Here is a 21,274-nt window from a genome sequence, read left to right as displayed (position 1 = left end):
CCACAATAGCGTGATCAATTCTGATCTGCTACACAATGTGGAACCTCTTTTGTCCAAGTTTGCACTTGGAATCTCTACCATTTTCAAATATGAATGAACCAAAGTTGATTCTGGTCCCCTGTCCTTTACCCAGTTAGGAGGATTCTAGATATCTAGAATGGCTGAGTAGCAAGCTAAAAGGGGTATATTCTTGAGTTACCTTTCTGAACATTGGTGATGTCAACCCATCATTGACAACACTAAAATAAGCTATGCATTAAAAGAAGACTTGGTTCAGCACTCCCCATAGTGTAACTGGTCAGTAACTTTATTGAAAACTCAGTTATTATGAGAAAGGAGGGGAAAATGTATATACGTACTTCAGACTTTAATATATTCTTCAGCTTGTTAACCTCCAAATTAGTATCTTGGACCTTCTGTTTTATATCATTAAGTTCATTATGAGTATCATTCAATTGTTTAGACAAGGCCTATGAGAAAAAGATAGCTAAATTTGACTAAAAAAATAAAAAATGAAAAATGCTATATTTCTAAATCACCATAAATTTTTAAATAATTATTACAGTTAATATGCCTAATATATAAAGCTCATATAAAAACAAGGAGAAAATATGAGTCCAAACTGTAAATGGGCAAAGAACCCAAACAAATAATTCATAAAAAGGAAGCACAAGTAGATGATAATACTTTAAAAAGTTAAAAATTTACTAGTAAACAAAAAAATGCTAATTAAGACAATGAAATACTATTTGCCTATAAATTAGCAAGTATTTGAAGCTATTTTGTTATGGCAAAGGATGGGCATTTCCATGTATCATTGGAGTAAATGTAAATTTGCAATCAGCAAATATGTGGTCTGCTATCTGGTGAAGTATAAATATGTTGCTTTTTGTTGAAGATGAGAGATGTATATGTATGTATTCACTGTATTTGAAAATGTCCACCTAATTTTAAAAAACTTCATAATCTGTGATTCAACTTGAAATTAAATCTAGCAAAATGTAATGAAAAGGAATGTTCATTAAGGCATTATTCGTTATAGCAACAATATTTTATTCACATTGAGTGATGCAGCAAATAATAGTATCTACATAATGATAAGACCACATATAACATTATGTCTCTATAAGAAATGCTTGAAGTAACTTTTAATAACAGAGGAAAATGTCACCGTTAGTGAAAAAAATCAGAATAAAATACTAAAAATACTTCATCCCAATTTGTTAAAAATTGTGGTACTTGGGGTGAAAATTTTTTAAGGCTTCTGTTTTCCACATCTTCTGTGATAAGGGTTCTTAATCTGTGGTCCACAGAGGAATCCATCTTTTACCCTTGGGCCCATGACCCAAACGAAGGAAAAAACTACTCTTCAACATATGAAAATTGTTGTGATGCCAATTTTCTTCTGATTATACAAAATGTTTATAAAATTTTTAAAAAGCAGGTAAATGCTTATAATGTCCCTACAAAATATTTATCAAGTGATTATGCTGGACTCTCTGGTAAGTGCTTTCTAGGCATATTCTCACTTACTCTTCATGTTTACAGATGATGAACTGAGATTCGGAAAAGTTAAGTGATATTATCACACAGCCAGGCAGGGGGATTCAAACTCATATGAGTCCAAACCAGCCTTGGGCAAACTACGGCCCGTGGGCCGGATCCGGCTGTTCTATCCGGTTCTCTTGCTCTCCCCTCCGCTCCTTTACTTTGAATTTATATTAGTTCACACAAACACTCCATCCATGCTTTTGTTCCGGCCCTCCGGTCCAGGTTAAGAACCCATTGTGGCCCTCGAGTCAAAAAGTTTGCCCACCCCTGGTCCAAACCATTCCTCTCTACTGCCCCCTCATGTAGAAAAACCATGATGTAAAGGGGCATGTGGTTTTATGCCAGCTACATAAAAAGTTCATGTAAAATAATAAATATTTTAAAAAATACATTGTAAACCATTACAAAATATTTTTAAAATACACTGAAAATCAGTACAAAGTGAGTTTTTAATCTAGTTTTTCATAAATATAGGTCATATTTTCCTTTAGCCTATTTCCTGCAGGTAAAGAGTACACAAAATTATAAATTCACATATTAGTTTTCATTGCTATTCATTAACTTTTAATAATAAAGTTTATTCTGGAATAGTTTCAAATATACAGAAAAGTTGTGAAAATAGTAAAGAGAGCCCACATATACCCTATATTCAGTTTCCTCTTTTATTAACATCTTACATAAATATGGTATACTTACCACAACCAATATCAACAAATAATTAACTGAAGTACATATTTTATTCAGATTTCTTGCATTCCTTTATTTAGTGCTTTTTTTTTTTTAGAAAGAGAAAAGGGAGAGTGGGTGGGAAATATCAATTTGTCATTTCACTTATTTATGAATTCATTGGTTGATTCTTGTATGTGCCCTACCAGAGAATGAACCTGTAACCTTGAATTATCTGGACAACACTCTAACCAACTAAACTGCCCAGCCAGGGCCCAGATTTCTTTCATTTTTATGTACTGTCCCATTGTTGTTCCAGGATTTCATTATTCATTTACTTTTGAAAACAGTATTTTAACATATCAGGCAATTTTTTATAATTAACAAAATGTATCTATATCTATTTATATAAATTTAAAATTTTTAACAGTTAAAATACAGACTTTTATGATGCAAACAAAACATTGAGAGTGACAGTACATGGGGGATATCATTTGGACTGAAGAATTTTCAGTGGAGAGAAAAGTTTCCAAATAGAATTTTTTTTAATGGTGAAATTACAACAATGATATTGGGAATGAGAAATGTGGATAAAGTATATTGGCACAGGTAGGAAGTTATTATAAAAGAAATTTTCGATCCGAACCAAGATGGTGGCATAGGTAAACACGTAAACTGCTGCCTCGCACAACAATTTCAAAACTACAACTAAAAGACAATACGTCTATCACCCAGAACCAAGGGAAAGCTGGCTGAGTGGAAGTTCTACAACTAGAAGGAAACAGAAAAGAGCATTGAGACATGCACAAGCGCTGAAAAGCTGAGGTACAGAGGTACGCGAATCCGGCTGGCGGCGGGCGACTGGGTGCGCTGCTTTTTTCAACCCGAAGGGAGACAAGCTCCCGATTACTCTGAACTCCAGTTTCTGGGGAAATGCTGGGGACCCAAACTCCTACAGGGAGAAGCTGGAATGTCTGCCATCGGGTTGGAAAGTGAGAGTGGCTTTCTTGCAGAGGTGCGCCCAGCAATCATTGTTTACTGCGCTGGGGCGTGGGACACGGGGACTTGGAAACACGGAGAAGCAGAGATGGCTGACTGGCAGCCATCGCTGTTTGCCACGCCCTAGCCTAGTGACTCCCTGAGACCCCGCCCCGCACAATCTACAAACCCACCCAAGCTCCAAGCAGCGGCTTTTGCATATAAATGGTCTGCCCTATTGCAGCTTAACCTAACAAACTGCAGCTCTGGTCAGACAGCTCCAAAACCTCCAAACCCCAAGCAAAGAAGAGAAAACTGTAGTTCTTGCTGTAGCTCCTGCTGGGTAGCCTCAGACAGTAGCTGACCTGCACCCCATTAGAGATCCAAAAGCCAATGTATCTAGTGGTCAGTGTGAGATGACACCAGATTTCAACTACTCACATCCATAAGTGACACATTCAAGAGGCAGATTCAGTGAGCTCCAAAGCCCCACTGAAGCAAGTCCTGCCACATAAGCGTGTCTCCAGCACAGCAGTTCTTCCATTATAGACACAGCGGGTCCTCACAGCCCATTGGCCTGGAGGTCAATTCCTCCCAGTGTACCAACAGCAATCAAGGCTTAACTACACCAAGACTTTGCACTCAGCCCACAAAGGGGTGCACCAAGTGTGTCCACCTCAGGTGATAGGCTGAACCACTGGTCCCCTACCACAGAAAACCACTCCATCAACACAGGGAAGCAGCAAAATGCGGAGACAAAGAAACATGTCACGAATGAAAGAAATGGAGGAAAGCAAACTACTGGACGTAGAGTTCAAAACCACATTTATAAGGTTACTCAAGAATCTTCTAAAAACCGCCAAGAAACTTGATGAGACCTCTGAGGAGCTTAGTGAGACCTTCAAGGACCTTAATGAGAATGCCAAAAAAATGGAAAAGGACCAGTCAGAAATTAAGCATACACTGTCTGAAATAAAGAATATATAGAAATTCAACTGTAGATCAAAGGATTCCAAGAATCAAACCAATGATCTAAAATATGAGGAAACAAACAAAAAAAACCCCAACCAGAAAAACAGAAAAAAGAATCCAAAAATATGATAGTGTAAGGAGCCTCTGGGACAACTTTAAGCGTACCAACATCCGAATTATTGGGGTGCCAGAAGAAGAGAGAGAGCAAAATATTGAAAACCTATTAGAAAAAATAATGACAGAAAACTTTCCCTACCTGGTGAAAGAAATAGACTTACAAGTCCAGGAAGCTCACAGAACCCCAAACAAGAGGAATCCAAAGAGGACCACACCAAGACACATCATAATTAAAATGCCAAGAGCAAAAGACAAAGAGAGAATATTAAAAGCAGCAAGAGAAAAACAGTTAGTTACCTACAAGGGAGTACCCATACTACTGTCAGCTGATTTCTCAACAGAAGCTATGCAGGCCAGAAGGGAGTGGCAAGAAATATTCAAAGTGATGAATAGCAAGAACCTACAACCAAGATTACTCTACCCAGGAAAGTTATCATTCAGAATGGAAGGTCAGATAAAGAGCTTCACAGATAAAAAAAAGCTAAAGGAGTTCATCACCACCAAATCAGTATTATATGAAATGCTGAAAGGTATTCTTTAAGAAGAGGAAGAAGAAAAAAGTAAAGATAAAAATTATGAACAACAAATACATATCTATCTACAAGTGAACCTAAAAATCAAGTGAATAAAAAAATCTGATAAACAGAATAGACTGGTGAATATAATAGAATCAGGGGCATAGAAAGGGAGTGGACTGACAATTCTCGGGGGGAAAGGGGTGTGGGAGGTGTGAGAAGAGACTGGACAAAAATTGTACACCCATGGATGAGGACAGTGAGGGGGGCGAAGGGCAGATGGTGGGATGGGAACCTGGTGGAGGGGAGCTATGGGGGAAAAAAGAGGAACAATTGTAATAATCTGAACAATAAAGATTTATTAAATTTAAAAAAAGAGAGAGACTAGGACAAATATACCTGGTTCTCTTGTTTAGCTTTAGAAAACTGTTCTTGGAGATTGTCATTCTCATGAGCCAAGATATCTCTTTCCCTAGCGATTTGAGCCAGTTCATCGTTTGTTTCATCCAACTGCCGGCGCATCCTGGAAATGTCTTGTTCACACATAATTAGCGCTTCAGTAGACTGTCTATTGCACAAATCAAATAGTACGTCAGAAGAGACATTTTACCAAAACAGAATAACAAATTCTCACATGACAGAAGATGGACAATTAGCATAAAAACATTTGAAGAAGTTTTAAACACATTTAAATTTATACGAATAAATACTGCGAAAATAGTGCATTCGAGTTTCTCTGTGTTGCCAACATTTCACTATGGACAAAAGATGCTGACTATACATAACAGTCAATGATTAGCTAAGTATTTCAAAACTTCTGACATTCAAATATAAGAAAGCTTTCCTCTGACCTCTAGCTGCCATGGCTTAGTCTCCTTTGCAGGTTCCTCTTCCTCTGCCCTCTTAAAATGTAAGGGTTCTGAGGGCTCAACTCTTAGTCTCCTGTTTCTTCTTCTCTCTGCCTTTGCTCAGACAAATACTATTCATATCCATGGCTCCCAACCCCATCTATACCCTGAAGACTCTGAAATCATTACCTCCAGCCTTGGCCTCCTCCTTACTCTCCAGACTCTCATATTTAACTGCGTATGAGACATATATACAAGGTCTCAAAGGCTCTTCCAATTCAGAGGAAAGCCATCGCTTTCCATAGTTTCTACACATCCAGTATTCATCCCTCAAAACCTGGCATTTTCCTAGATTTTCTTCCTCACAAGCACCTCACCCCTGACCACACTCCCCAACCCCAATCTATCATCATTCTTCAGTGTGGGTAATCTTTGTAACACAAAATTCTCCTCAAAATTCCTTAATGATTTATTTCCCAAAGGATAAAATCTAGCCTCATTTGTCTATAACACAGGCCTCTATGTTTAGCCTTTCCTCCCTTCACACCTCCTCTCACTTTGGGTTCCAACACTCACCTACTTGCATTCACGAGGCTCTTGAACTTTACCTGGTCTGTGGTTCTCTGCTGTCCTTTCCTTCCCTTTCCTTGGCAGATGACATATCCTCTTTTACTTCCCTACACAGACTTAGGCCTCCTTCCAACATTAGAAAGTTATCACCCTATATGTAACATTAAGCCCTTGTTTCTTACTATCTTTGTACCTAACATAGTACTTTGCCCCTAATAAATATGTACTCAAATTCTTGTTGGACGAGTGGTTTACCTTGATGCCTGTTCCATCTCAGCAATGATATTCTTCATGCCTGAAATGGTCTTTTCCTTGAAAAGTAATATAAGTATGACATAAAAAATTATCTTAAACTGTTATTTCTGTTAAAACCAAATGAACAAAAATCAATTTCCCCCACCCTTTTTCATTTACATTTGGGTTTAAACATTTATGCTCTATTCACCTTTCCTACACGTTAAAACTAAAGCCTAGTATATCAATGCCAATATTTGTACTAGACAAAAACAATCGATTATGCTCGTTAAGACTACACTTGGGTGTATTGATATGAGATCAATGTGTCAAATGCTCTGTTAGGCTTTGTGCAGTCCCCCAACACCAGAGACTCCAGAGCACTCTGTACCTGGAGGCAAACCAGTGGTTTGCATTAGGGCTTTCTCCATGGGGAGTAGACTGATTCACTTCCTCAGGTCACGTTATGAAACCCAGGAAAGTGAATATTAAAAATAACTTTAGCCCTACCCAGGTGGCTCAGTGGATAGAGCATTAGCCTGCGGACTGAAGGGTCCTGGGTTTGATTCCAGTCAAGGGCACATGCCTGGGTTGTGGGCTCCATCCCCAGTGGGGGGAGTGCAGGAGGCAACTGATCAATGATTCTCTCTCATCATTGATGTTTCTATCTCTCTCTCCCTCTCCCTTCCTCTCTGAAATCAATAAAAATATTTAAAAAAATAACTTGAATATATTTTACTTGAACTTCTTAACAGTCATCAATAACATCTTCCAAACGCTGTTAAAATGGAGTTACTTATAAAAGTATATTTTTAGTTAGGTGTCAGTTAAATAAGGAAGTAAATATTAGACCTAGAGCAAAAAGTGAATAAAATAAACTACTGATATTCTCCCTTTTCAAGGGTGTGATGAGGGAGATTCAGGAGTCAGGTGTGCTTATCTTCATGCCATCAATACTATTCCCACACTTCCTCCTTTGAAAATGCTTGTTGATGGTGAACTAGTTAAAGATACTATTCACAGACACTTTGGCTAACATAAGCCCTATTTTTTCACTAAATAACTAGATTTCACTTTGCCCTTTGAAGTTTGAAATCCTAAGTAACCAAGGCAACAAGATGAAAACCTAAACCCATATTTCCAACCAGTTTTGTTCCTGTTCAACAGGACAGTTTAGTCGTGTGTGCATGTGCATGGGTATATGTCATCTCCCTTTATTCATGTGTCCTTCTCCAGAATGTTTCTTTCAAAATAAGAATTTAATTGTAATGCTTTGTTTACATGTTTTCATTGATTCACTGTATCGATGATGATATTCTAAACTCAACATTACATATTTAAATTTGTTGCTTACCTATCCCATCTCATTTTTTTTGCCACCTACCCAACCCCATACTTACCTCTCTGCAATCTATGCTCTGGCATTATAAACTATCAAGAAACACTGTGACATTCCCTGGTGAAAGCCACAGGGCTCTCCTAAGTTGCTCTACCCGTCTGGGTTCCCTTTCTCTAATAGGTATCTGCCTGTCTGAATCACTTTCCTCTCACTGTAGCCTTTCTCTAAGTCTCTTCCTGGCTAGTTCCTAGTCAATTTTCAGGGCAGTCCAGGTACTATCATCTCCTGGAAAGCTTTCTAGATCTTCTCCTCTCCTAATCCAACCCGCAGGTTAAGTCAACTGTGCTTCTGCCAGACTCGAACCGCACATTGTGCATACACTCAGCACATTCTATCATAAAAGTACCTTTATTTATCTGTCTCCCAATTATACTACAGGCTTTGGCAGGCGTGTCCACTCCTCCTCAGTTTCTAACATAATATACCTGGTACATGTCAATAAGTGTTTGTTTTATGGGCGGGCAGATGAACGAATTAGTTCCCTTTAGAGAGAGGCAAGGCTTTATTTCAATGATGCTGCTTTGCTTATGACATCTGTGGAAAAAAATTTTGGAATTGCCTTCAGAACCACTTTACAAGCAAAAAAAGGGTATGAGTATTTCCCTGCCATTTTGGCTACAGCTTTTATGTTGTTGTTTGAACGGTAAAAAATGAGGGAGGGAGATTATCACCCAGCTTTACTTACCAACTCCATATGGTCTAGTCTCAATGGCTAAGCACGATGTAAAAACCTGCATCGAGTTCTGAACACAATTACAAAGGCAGTTTTAATGGAATAAACATATTGCCTCCCACAGTGGCTCCCTGAAGATATAAGTTCTGGTGTGCTTTTAAAAAGAAATCAATCTCACTGCTTTCTTTTTAATTTGAATATTTGATATTTGAATTAGTTCTTGTTAGTTCATGTAAACACACATTGATGAGAGAAAGAACACATTTTTAAGACTATTCTGAAATATTTCAAAATCACATTTTAAAATTTCAGCTCTCTAGAAAAGCAATTTGAGAGAATCCTATTATTTTATTCAGATTCCAGTGCAAACACTTCTTTTAAACCACAGTTCTCAGAACATACTTTCATTGCCAAACTCTCTCCAAGGGATGCAATATTCTCAGACTTTTTATCCAAGCATGCTTGCAGGCATTCCTTTTCTTTAACCAGATCATTGAGGGTTGCACCAAGGATGCTGATTTCTTCTCGCTGGGCAATACTTTGCCTTGTAAAATTATCTAAATATGTAATCATAAAGGCATTTTTAGTCAAGATAATTTTTTCCATTTCAAGTGTATTGAAATACTTTTCAAAGTAATTTTTCCTATATTACATTCAATGCCTAAAATTAAGTATAGTATTCCAAATAAAAACATGGCTTTTGTTGTTAGTGATTAAAAACTAAGATGAATCATGAAATTCTAAATAACTAATAAATGTAAAAGTATAATTAACACATTTGAATAAGAATAGCAAAGGAAAGCTCTAAATTACAAGTTCTCAAAGTAGATTTACATGCGTGGTGGCGGGGGCAGACTATAGGTGGATGAAGTTGGGTGGAATACTGAAACCACCATACCCCCCCAATTTCCTTTCTCTCTCTAAACTAGAATCATTGTTGCATATAAGTTGGTAACAGATCTTAATAAAATATTCAATTAAGTCGTGTTCAGAGTCAAATGTCTTCTACTACTCCGATCTCTCTAAATTTTTCCTAAAAATTCCTAGGGGAAAAAAATCATCCCAGGATGTCTGATTTGATTGTGAAAACACTGACAAGCCAATGTCAATGCTGAAGGCCTCAATGACTGCTATACAATTGGTTCTCAAACTGTGGTTTCTCAACCAGCACCATCAGCATCATCTGGGAACCCCAGCCCTACTGAATTAGAAATTCTGACTGGGCAGAGCAATTATGTCTTAATAAGCAGCCCTCCCATGTGACTCTAATGCACAAAAGCTTGAGAACCACCTGAGCGAACTGGAAAAGACACAAAAGCCTTGGCCATCTGCTACCCTAGGAGTTGGCCCCAGTGGCCTGCACTAGCCCTCCAGGGGATTCTGACCACACCCAATCTGAGAACCTCTGGTCTAGAGCTCTACTAGGGAAGCTCTGCCACACTTGGTAGCCAAACTTCTTAACAGACTTCTATTCTCTTCTGTCAATACTTTCTCACTGCCCAGTCATTCCTCAACTATTCCATCTTCCACATCCAACACTCTATCTAAACTTTGTCAGTGTTCCCCAAACCTTCAAAGTACCAAATCCAATCAACATTTCTTCATCCTCATCTTACTTAGCTTCTCGAAAGTATCTGATAGTTGATACTACCCTCCTTCTTAAAACATTTTGCTCACTTGCCTCAAAAAAAAAAAAAAAAAGAAAGAAAGAAAGAAAGGAAGAAAGAAAAACACTCACTTATGGGTTTTCTTCCTAATTCTTTGGCTTCTTAGTCCTGGATCCTCCTTCTCTATATTTTCTCTAGGTGATTTCATGGTTTTAATATCATTTATATGCCAATATGTCCCAAATGTATATCTTTAGTTTAGGTTTTACTTCTGAGATAAAAACTTATCTATTTAACTGCTTACCTTACATTTTTACTTGCACTTACAATATTCAAAATGAGTTCTTCAATATCCCTTTAATATTTATATTTTAGTATTTCCCATCTCAATATAAAGCACCTCCACTCACCTTATTGTTTATGCCAGATTTGAACTATATTACAGCTAATGTTAACAATATTCCCTCTGTTTAAAAATGGGCTCTACTCTACTCCTAATCAAAATTTTACTTTACAGCCCTAACTGGTTTGGCTCAGTGGATAGAGTGTTGGCCTGCGGACTCAAGAGTCCCAGGTTCGATTCTGGTCAAGGGCATATGCCTTGGTTGCAGGCACATCCCCAGTAGGGGGTGTGCAGGAGGCAGCTGATTGATGTTTCTCTCTCATCGATGTTTCTAACTCTCTCTCCCTCTCCCTTCCTCTCTGTAAAAAATCAATAAAATAAAATAGAAATTTTACTTTACAGTTTTAAAAATGAGTAAATTATGACCATATTTTCATAGAGATCACTGGCAAGTAACATAAATAGGAGACTTTATAAAAATATTTTTCTCTATAAATCCAAGAAATATCATAGATATAGCCAGATATATGAATACTTTGTAACAAAAGTAATATATATGTGGACTTTGTTTCATTACAGTAGCTTAAAATCACATAAAAACTTATAATTTTAAAAGTGACCATAATAAATTATGAAGTATTGCTGCTTTGTTTGGCTTTTTCTTCACTGAAAAATTTGAAGCCATGTCTAAGTATTTATGGTCCTAAATATAAATAAAAAGTTTACTATCAAAGAAAAACATATTTCCATGATCGGAATCATAAACTTTTAATTGAAGGGCCTATCTCCAAGTTTATCTTGTTATAGCTGAGAGAAGAAAGCTTTTTTCTAGCAGATGTAAAGAAAGTAGTATCAGGAAAAAAATAACTCACCAATTTTTTCATCCAAGCACATAATTTTCTCCTGAGTAAGCTGAAGCTCATATTTTTTCTTAGCAAGGTGTCGCTGAGTATCAGAAAGGTCTTTTTCTGTATTTTCATATAAAACTCTGTAAACATTTTAATAATAAAACTAATTCTGAAATTTTTATGTTTTATCAACCTCTTAGTATACTTAAATCTAAAAACTTTTAAGAACACTAATAAACATTTTTCTTGTTAATATCTTCCTAACGCCACATTATAGGAAGTTTAAAGAATAAAGGGTAAAAAGGGGTCCTCAATCCACCACTCCAACATAAGCTACTATTAGCATTTTGGTGTTCATTATTCAGTGTTTTTCCATATTTTTCATATCCAGTGTTATAATATTTTAAAGTTACCATACTATAAATTTAAAAAATTAAATCTGATTTTTTCACCTACACGTAATCTTTAATAATTTTCAGTCTATAACACAGTTCTCCAAATCATCAATTTTTGCCTAAAAAATATTATATGAGTAATAGCCATTTACTTTTAAGTAAATATAAACATTTACTTCAGTATTTTATTACTATTAGGTATTTAGATTCATTTCAGTTTGTCACTATTATAAATAAATCTATACTGAACAGCATTTCATTCATTCCACATTTATTAAGTGTCTGATATATATCAGGAACTAGATGTTTAGAAACCTATATAGCAAACTTGGTGGGCATCAGTCTTGCCCTCATTGAATTTAGTCAATAAAGAAGTAAACAGAATATATAATTTATGGCATTATGGAAACTAGATAATCTGGAAGTCTTCTAATAAAGAAGCATCCTACAATATAAAGAAGCATCCTTTTATATGTATAGCTAAACTTGTAAGAATTTGTAAGGGAAGCCCCCTGGAGCCAAATTAGAGCCATAAGACTATGAACTGATGTTATGCTAGATATGATTGGGGTTTGCCTATCTCAGTAAGGAGGAATATAGGGGGCAATCTAGGGTGAGGGCTAGCAATCTGAATCTGTGCCAGTGACCGGTGTCCTAGCCCACATTCTTGTTAGTCTGTAATTAAGTCACTGCCCCTTCCCTGGCGATAATCTATTTTCCTAAATACTCCTAGTTTACAAGGGCCACAAACCAAGAATTTAACAGCTTAGCCAGAGGGGAGGTCACTAGCACCACCCAGGCCAGGCCTTCAGCTGTAATCTTACTTCCCCATTCTAACTAACTTAGGTAGGGCTGCAAAAGCCCGAAAGTAAGAAAACAAAGAATTTAGGAATATATATAAGGAGTAATCTCATTGTATAAATTGTTCAGGCTTTGGATCTTCATTCCAATAGCCTGAGCCAGCATCGCTGCTTTAAATAAGGGTTTTTCCTGAATCTCCAAACATTTGTAGTGTATTTCCCGGTGGCCAGGTAAATTCTGCAATATAATTTGGTTCCCTGACCAAGAAACACACAGCCAAGTTGCCCCTTTGAGGCACCGCTGCACAAGACCAGCGGGTGGGCCCGCTCAACCGAGCCCCTGATGATGGGGAGGTGCACCTCCAGTGATTTACTGGGTCCCAGTTCTCATCGGGCCTGGGTGACATGGGCCCCCACTCACAACCCAGTGTACTCCAAGGAGGACAGGAAAGCCCTTTCTGGAACTGGACGTCTGACCAGTGAGTTTTCCCCCAGGGGACCAGTTTGAGTTCAGGCTTGTCTTTCGGGACAGAAGAAGTGGCTGATCACCACTTAGGCAAAATATTTGCCTCAGTTCAGAGACTTTCTGTGGATGGAACTCAAAGCTCGAACTGACTGGTGTGTGAATATGAATGTAAGAGTCTGCGTGAAATGAGTTATCTGTGGGAGGGATTACATGGTTTAACTTCAAACATGGGAAGTAGTTCCACTAAACCCACTGTCTTAGAATGTATGCTAAAGAATTTTAAGAAGGGCCCAGACCACTGCCTGCAATGCAGATGCCTCTCCACGAAATCAGGGGCCCCAGCTTATGGCTAAGGATGAAACAGAAATTCCAGGCCTAGGAGATACATTCTCCCAAAATAGTCTATTGGGGAGAATGCTGAGATTCTGGGGAGGGGCAGTTCCTGAACCAGGGACAGAAGACATTGCTCTTGATGTAAACTTTTAGTGTGTTGCACGCGTCTGTATGAGAGTGTTTGTTGATATTTTATGTCTCTTTGTTGTTTGTTTAAAGATAGGGCAAGTCCCACTTTGGGGAAGCCCAGTTGTGTATGTGGTGAGGCTGAACACGTGACAGAGATTGCAAAACGTCCCAGGAGCTGCCAAGAATCCTTATTCTTGGTGACTCTTCCTGCTCTCCCTCTGTTACATCAGCCACCAGAAACTCTTAGTGAGATCTCTGTATGTCTACAATGTAATTTTGGCTTTCTAACTTTTAGGGACTTTAGTTTGCTCTTCCCTCGTTTATGAATATAGAGAACTCTCTGAGTAGGCTTTGTGCCATTAGGAACCAAAGGTCGTTTTGCTGTGCTGGGTTAAAGTTTTAAGATTCTAATTTGAAAGTGTAAAATTTGTGAAGGTTGCACATATCTTAACCCAGGGAAGTTTAAACAAAGGCCAGACCAATAGGTAATTTTGTGCCTGCCTGTGACGTCACAAATCTGCCCAGGCTGGCCAAAATGGAACTGAGGCTGACTATCAGGAGGTCACAGCTTTGCCCCTTCTGCGCCCTTGGGGGCAAGGCAGCAAAGGAATGGGCCGGCAGTAGGTGTGTCTTCCCAGCGTTTTCTCTATAACATTAAAGTATATTCTGTACTTCTGTGGCATTACTAGAATATAACAATTTATTAGCCAGATTGAAAAAGATTAATTCTGGGGTCAAGACAAAATTTTTAATGTTAAAATCAGTTTAAGCTTTGATAATCTTTAAATTGGGTATTTAACTGAGAGATAACTTTGTGACATCTCAAGGGCCCTGAGATGACACAAAGATCTACTCTCTCTCCCTAAAAAGAAATATTTTTGAACTAAATTAGACCAATACAATATACTTTAAATTACATAAGGAAATAAGCTATGCAGGCTGGGTTGGGCAACAAGTTTAATGCTTTCATGATAATGGGCAGTTCTTGTATAAGGATGGACTGCATTTCAAGGGTGACTCCCAGGTCCTGGGGGCATATGACTCCTAGGCAGATTAGTACGTCCTTTCTTTGAACAGAAAGGGCAATCATGTTTAACAGCATAAATAATGTTCCCCATAACTATAACTGGTTCCCAATGTTCTGTTTTTCCCCAACACTGGAAGGAACAGATCTGTGGAAGTACTCTCTAGCTGCGAAGCAGGGCCACTCCTGGTTTAATAAGGAAAATAAAATAAAATGGTAGTTTCACATTGAGTTACCCCTGTTACAAAATTGGTCAAGAAAATGCTTTAGGTAATGATTGGCTTTAAAATCTCAAAGTTGTTAAGATATAATAAATAGATGTAACTAAAATGAAGGATTTGTGACAAAGGTTTTCAGTAATAATTATAAATATGTTAATAATAAAAGTCCAGTCACTCAATAGGAGATTGACTGTGCTCTCTGTTGGAGGAAGGGGCCAGTCATCCTTCTCCCTGTAAAAGTAGAGAAGCCTAAAAGAGAACATGGGCAGACAGAGAAATGAGATCCCTTGTCCTGCCTTCTCTTCCCTATGTGACCAGGGGACAATCTGAGGGAACAGCCAAGATGGTGATTTAGAATCCCAGCCTCCCCCTCATCCAACTGGCTCTGAGGCCTCTGTGCCACCAGAAACCAGCTTTTCTAGGTTGCAAAAGGAGTTGGAGCAGTGGGAAAAAAAAGAGTTAAAACCTCTGCTGGAAGACCCATGTGGCTTAGCTGACCAGCTGGGCCCATTTTGGGGCCCACAAGTGTATATGTAGACCCAAGTTAATGTCTATCTTGGGAATATTATTCTCAGGAAAAGAACGAGGAATTAGTTGAAGGTTGGCTATGGCTATCTGGGAAAGGGAGCACCTGGCTGGCCCTGGTGTGCTTCAGCAGATGTAAAATTTCCAAACCCGGGAGCTCCAGTGGGACCTTAACAACTAGACCCATAGGGGCACATGAGAGATCTCTCAGGGAACTAATAATTAAAGGGATTAGGGAAGCAGTTCCCCCATCTCCAAACCTAAATAAAGCCTTCCATATTCAGCAAGGCAAAGAAGAAGGCCTTCCAAATTTTACCAAGACTAAAAGATCAAATGGGAAAGTACTCTGGGCCAGACCCCAAGGACCTGTTGGGCCAAGATATATTAAAAATTACATTTTGTCACCAATAGTTTGCCTGACATCTCAAGAAAACTGCAAAGTTAGAGAACTGGAAGGATAGAAGTGCAGAAGAGCTATTAAAAAAAAAAAAAGACTCAGAAGGTCTATGTACATAAAAATAAGAAAGGCAGAAACAGAAAGCTAACATAATGTTCACAACTGTAGAACAAGTGGCCCAGGGAAGGGCTGGCACTGAGGGCCAGAAACAGAAGCCACAGCAGTATTTCCCAAACCTTAGCATGTTATCTCTAAGGAAAAATATGGCAGTTTTGAATCCAAGCAGCTAGAGGCCTGGGAACAGGCTGAGGAGCCTGCTCCCTCCTCCCCTGCCTTTTCTCCAGCCTCATATGCCTATACAAATTTTCTAAAGTCTTTGGTAAATGAAAGGCTTTGGAGCATTCCTGGGTTAAATGATAAATATCTAAGTATTTTAAAATAACATAAAACACTGAAATATTAACTGCTAGACACATTTTAATTCACCTGTGCTTAGTTTTTATTACAGAAGGTCTCTTGTACTTTGTTGAATGTATATTTTCCTTAAAGTAAGAGTGTTTTCATAAATGTAAATGCTGTTTACTTTTTGGTTATCATTGAAAAATTAAGGTTTCTAAGAGTGAAGAATTCTAATACATTTTAAAGAAAAAAAGAAAAGGTCTGAACGAGTTGCTGAAGGTATGACAGAAAGAAAGAATGTTAGAGTAGAAATACTTAATGGAAGATCTGAGGCATGGTTATGCATTTTGAAGGAGAAAGAAGGTGGTTTCTAAAGCTGGTTATTTCTGAAAGTTGTAAGAATGTTTCTGAAAGATGTAAGAATGTCTGTGAAAGTTATATAGAATGTTTGTAGAAAGAAATATTAAAAGGAAATTGATTAAATGACACAGGCAAGTAAGCCAGGACAAGCAGAACAGGGAAACTGAGATAGTAAAATAGCAATTTGCAACCATCTAGAAATCCTATCTTCCCTAAACCAAGGGCACTTAAAATTATTTGCATTTTGCTTCCCTAAACAGAGGGTAATTAGCTTATGTCAATGTACTCAGGGAGGCTGATAGCAGAAATCCAATTACTAGTAGTGTCCTTTGCTGTCCACACCCAAGGACAAATGAAGTTAGAAAATAAGCCTTATTTTGGTTAGTTCTTTTCTAGTAAAATAATTATTTTATATTAATCAGGTATTTAATAAATAAAAAAGACAATCTTTTAATCATAGGAACTGAAGTTTGCTAGCCTATGTTTCTGTCTAATACACTTCAAAATATAATCTTTTGGTAAAATCAAGTTTGACAATCCTTCAGGGGTTTGAATTTTAAGAAACTTTCTCTTGATCTAGAATTGGCTTTAGATCATCCTAATAGGCTCTGAAAGGCCTCGAATGTTTGTTTTCTCTCTCTCTCTCTTGAAGGAAAATTTTATACTGAAGGTACATAGGAATCATTGTCAAATACAGTTATAACTAATGGTTATTGGTTATAATATCATAGAATATTGGGTTTTACAAAAAGGACAACATTCCATGTCATCTGCATTATAATGAAATCCGTATCCATGTCATTTTAAATCTCTTCTTGTCATTTGGAGACAGTTACTGTTTTGTTATAATGCACTTGGAAAAATATTACATCTTCTGAAGAGTCCATGGGAAGGACTGGCAAGGAAAATCAGAAGATCTTAAAGTAAGTTAGTGTATTTTTCTCCCTATATTATCCCTTCGAAATTTGGCAATTCTTAATGAATGAGTCATGGAAATGCATTTCTTTGCATAAATTCAATAAGACTGGTTTCCAATGGTGGTTTTATTGACCAAAAACTTCGGAGTGTCATGTTTTAAAGAGTCATGTCTGGACTCTGAAGACTTGAAGCCAAGAATGCCATGGAGAAAGCCTGGTAACTTGCTTGGTAGCCCTGGAAATGGATGATACTGGAGCATTAGGCCCATACCCTGCCATCGCTGGTGGTTGGTCAGAGTGGAAGGGGGGGCAGCAAGGGAGCCTCTGCGTCCCTGCGGAATGCTAATGCACTCTAGGGCCATGAGGAGTAGGAGGGCTGCTGAGATGGGCCTTGAAGCCTAGGGCATGGGCACGGGCAGAGCAGCTGCAAGTACAGATCGTGGTGAGGAATTCACCTAACCCAGCAGATACTGCAGGCAGGCCTAACAGCAACTGGATGGTGTGGCTTCTCTGCCCTAAGGGACACATTGAGATTCAATCATGGAATTCAGCAAAGGCAATCAGTTACTATTCTTGTTGTGTTTATGCAAACAATCAGGCCAAATTGAATGCAAGAGATATATTGGTCTTAATTTGTCTCTTTAATAAAAGTAAGAGAGATTTTTAAGGAGAAAAATTTATTTCAATAGGAAATTAGAACTGAAATGTTTTCTTTTCCTCCACCGGACCATTTGTTGTAACTCTTGCTGTTCTAATTGCTCAATAATGCTAGATTTTATAATACAGTTTGTCGCCATCAGGTCACAAGCCACCTCCTTCCATGCCCAGGCCGCATCGTCCCTCTGACAGAGAGCAAGGATCTCTTGGCTCTGAAAGAAAACTTTGCCCCTCCTCAGCATGGAAGTAGTTAGAGGAGCCCACTGATGCCCACTTTCCCTGAAAGAATTCAGAGCCAAGATACTTGAGGAGATGTGTTAGGCCGTTAGACAGACATGAGCAGAACAAGGACAATGGGCCAACTGGAAGAGAAATAGATGGGATCCTGAGATATGCTTCTCACTACTCCAACAGCTCTGAAGGCAGAAATGAAGAAACCTGTGTAGATTCCCTATTCCTACCTCTAAGAGAGCCAACAGGTTTTAGAATAGCTAATGGAGAATCAGAAAGCCATGAAGCCCCAGATGTTACTCCAGACCAGATCTCTAGACTGCCATTACAATCTGTTGGGTGATGAAGATGAAAAAGACTCGAGCTGCTGAACACCCTACTCCCTAGCTTTGAGTCTTCTATTGAATCTAAAAGGCTGAAAATCAGCTTGAGGATCAAGAGGAGGGAATGAGGAGGAATATAGGGGGCAACCTGGGGGCGGGGGGGCGCGGCTAGCAATCTGAATCTGTGCCAGTGACCGGTGTCCTAGCACACATTCTTATTAGCCTATAATTAGGTTACTGCCCCTTCCTTGGGCAATAATCTGTTTTCCGAAATACTACCAGTTTACAAGGGCTACAAACCAAGAATTTAACAGCTTAGCCAAAGGGGAGGTCACTAGACCACCCAGGCCAGACCTTCAGCTGTAATCTTACTTCCCCATTCTAACTAACTTAGGTAGAGCTGCAAAAGCCCAGAAATAAGGAAACAAAGAATTTAGGAATATATATAAGAGTAATTTCATTGTATAAGTTGTTCAGGCTTTGGATCTTCGAATCCCCTGAGCCAGCAGCTTTAAATAAGGGTTTTTCATGAATCTCCAAGCACTTGTAGTATATTTCCCGGTCACGTAAATTCTGCAATATCAGTAGGCTAGGGTCTTGTGTTTTAATTCAGAAACAAAAGATGAGGCCATAGAGATGCCTGCAATACAGGAATTAGAACTAAGCCCCCACCCCATATAAAGCCACTGAGGAGTATAACATAAGTGAAAAGGTCAGACTAGACAAAATCAGCTTGTCAACCAACCACTGCTAGGCTTAGGGTAATAATAACAACTAAAAGTCTTCCTTGGGAATTCTTAATTTTAAGGAAAAACATCAAAATAAAATCTGGTTCTAGGATGGTCATATATATAATCTAGAGCACTCGACAGAAATAAACACAAAACTTCTCTGGAGAGACATACCTCAATCCAGGCTAAGAAATAAACCTCAGTGCCGAAACCGGTTTGGCTCGGTGGATAGAGCGTCAACCTGTGGACTGAAGGTCCCAGGTTCGATTCCGGTCAAGGGCATGTACCTTGGTTGCGGGCACATCCCCAGTGTGGGGTGTGCAGGAGGCAGCTGATCGATGTTTCTCTCTCATCGATGTTTCTAACTCTCTATCCCTCTCTCTTCCTCTCTGTAAAAAAAATCAATAAAATATATTTAAAAAAAAAAAAAAAAGAAAGAAACCTCAGATAAATGCATGTTGAAAGTTAGCTGGCAATTCAAATTTTAATAACACTTTAAGTATTAGCCCAAACTTAGTGAGGGTAAAACTAAATTAGATCCCCCAAGGACTTCAGACTGTAGTGTTTTCAAATAGAAAGTTAAGAATACTTGTGTTGCCCTGGCACATGTTGTCCCATGGACTGAAAGGTCATAGGTTCAATTTCTGGTCAGGGCACATACATAGGTTTGAGGGTTCGATCCCCGGTTGGGGCGCATACAGGAGGGGAAGCAATCGATGATTCTCTCTGACATCAATGTTTCTCTCTCACATTGAGGTCTCTCTCTCTCTCTCTCTCTCTCCTCTATCTCTATCTCTATCTCCCTATCCCTTCCCCTCTCTAAAAATCAATGAATATGTCCTCGGGTAAGGATAAAAAAATAGTTATGTTTAAATACTGAGACATAAAATAAGTAATATAATAAACCATAAAAAGGAAAAAGAACCAAACGATTTTGAAGAGAACTTCAAAAAATTAAACTAAAATAACTGAAACAATTTAAAAAAACATAAACAAGTTTAAGAACACAATAGACACAGTGGAAGAGACAATTAGTGGGAAAAAAGCAGATCAGTGGAAATTATCTATGATAGAGCACAGGGAATAAATAAAAGAGCGCGAGAGAGAGAGGTTAAGTGACATTAAAGAACAGAATGAGAAGGTCCAATATTCACCCAATCAAAATACCAGTAGGAAAGAACAAACAAAATAATCAAAGAAATAATAGCTAACATCCTATATAATAAAAGAGTAATATGCAAATTAACCACCACTCCACTACACCCACAAGCCATGCCCACAAACCACGCCCACAAGCCAGTCAGGAGCGAATATGCAAATAAACCCAACCAAGACGCCTGCGGCCACAGAGAGCAGGAGGGAGGCTTGGGTTTCCCTGGCAATGGAGGAAGCCAAGCTTTCCGCCTACCCTTGCTGGCGTAGGCCTCCACTCAAGGCTACAAAGTTTCAATTATAGAAGATACATAAACCCCAGATACCAGGGCCCCTGCTTGGGTCGCCAGAGGGCGTGGCCGGCCTGCAAACCATCACAGGCCCCTCGCCCAGGCTGCCCCACGCCAAGGGAACCCCACCCTGATCCAGGACACCCTTCAGGGCAAACCAGCTGGCCCCCACCCGTCCACCAGGCCTCTATCCTTTCTAATAAGAGTAATATGCAGATTGACCATCACTCCAACACACAAGATGGCTGTCCCCATGTGGGCAAAGATCCTGCCCCCATGTGGACACAAGATGGCCAGCAAGGGAGGGCAGTTGGAGGCGATCAAGCCTGCAGGGGAGGGCAGTTAGGGGTGACCAAGCCAGCAGAGGAGGGAAGTTGGGGGTGACCAGGCCTGCAGGGGAGGGCAGTTAGGGGTGACCAGGCCTGCAGGGGAGGGCAGTTAGGGGTGACCAGGCCTGCAGGGGAGCAGTTAGGGGAAAACAGGCTGGCAGGGGAGTGATTAGGGGGTGATCAGGCTGGCAGGCAGAAGCGGTTAGGGGCAATCAGGAAGGCAGGCAAGTGAGAAGTTGGGAGCCAGCAGTTCTGGATTGTGAGAGGGATGTCC

The 21,274-nt window shown here is 39.1% G+C and overlaps 1 protein-coding gene across 7 annotated transcripts in view; it reads right to left on the bottom strand.

Annotated features, from left to right (window-relative positions):
* Positions 1-21,274, bottom strand: part of LOC308255571 (testis-specific gene 10 protein) — a gene marked incomplete at its 3' end in the record, with an annotated part of 124,655 nt that overhangs the window by 58,339 nt on the left and 45,042 nt on the right. For 5 of the 7 annotated variants that reach the window (XM_080683187.1, XM_080683189.1, XM_080683186.1 and 2 more), the window contains 5 exons: positions 11,346-11,461; positions 8,926-9,080; positions 6,473-6,528; positions 5,199-5,367; positions 360-470 (listed from right to left, as the gene is read on the bottom strand). In XM_080683187.1, the coding sequence (XP_080539313.1) occupies positions 360-470; positions 5,199-5,367; positions 6,473-6,528; positions 8,926-9,080; positions 11,346-11,461 (607 nt within the window). The remainder of the gene's footprint in view (positions 1-359; positions 471-5,198; positions 5,368-6,472; positions 6,529-8,925; positions 9,081-11,345; positions 11,462-21,274) is intronic. The other 2 variants (XM_080683192.1, XM_080683191.1) reach the window with 1 other exon arrangement.

This window comes from Plecotus auritus (assembly GCF_963455305.1).
Source record: "Plecotus auritus genome assembly, chromosome: 8".
NCBI classification, from domain to species: Eukaryota; Metazoa; Chordata; class Mammalia; order Chiroptera; family Vespertilionidae; genus Plecotus; species Plecotus auritus.
Note: the sequence above shows the minus strand (reverse complement) of the source record. Positions and strands in the feature narration are given on the sequence as shown.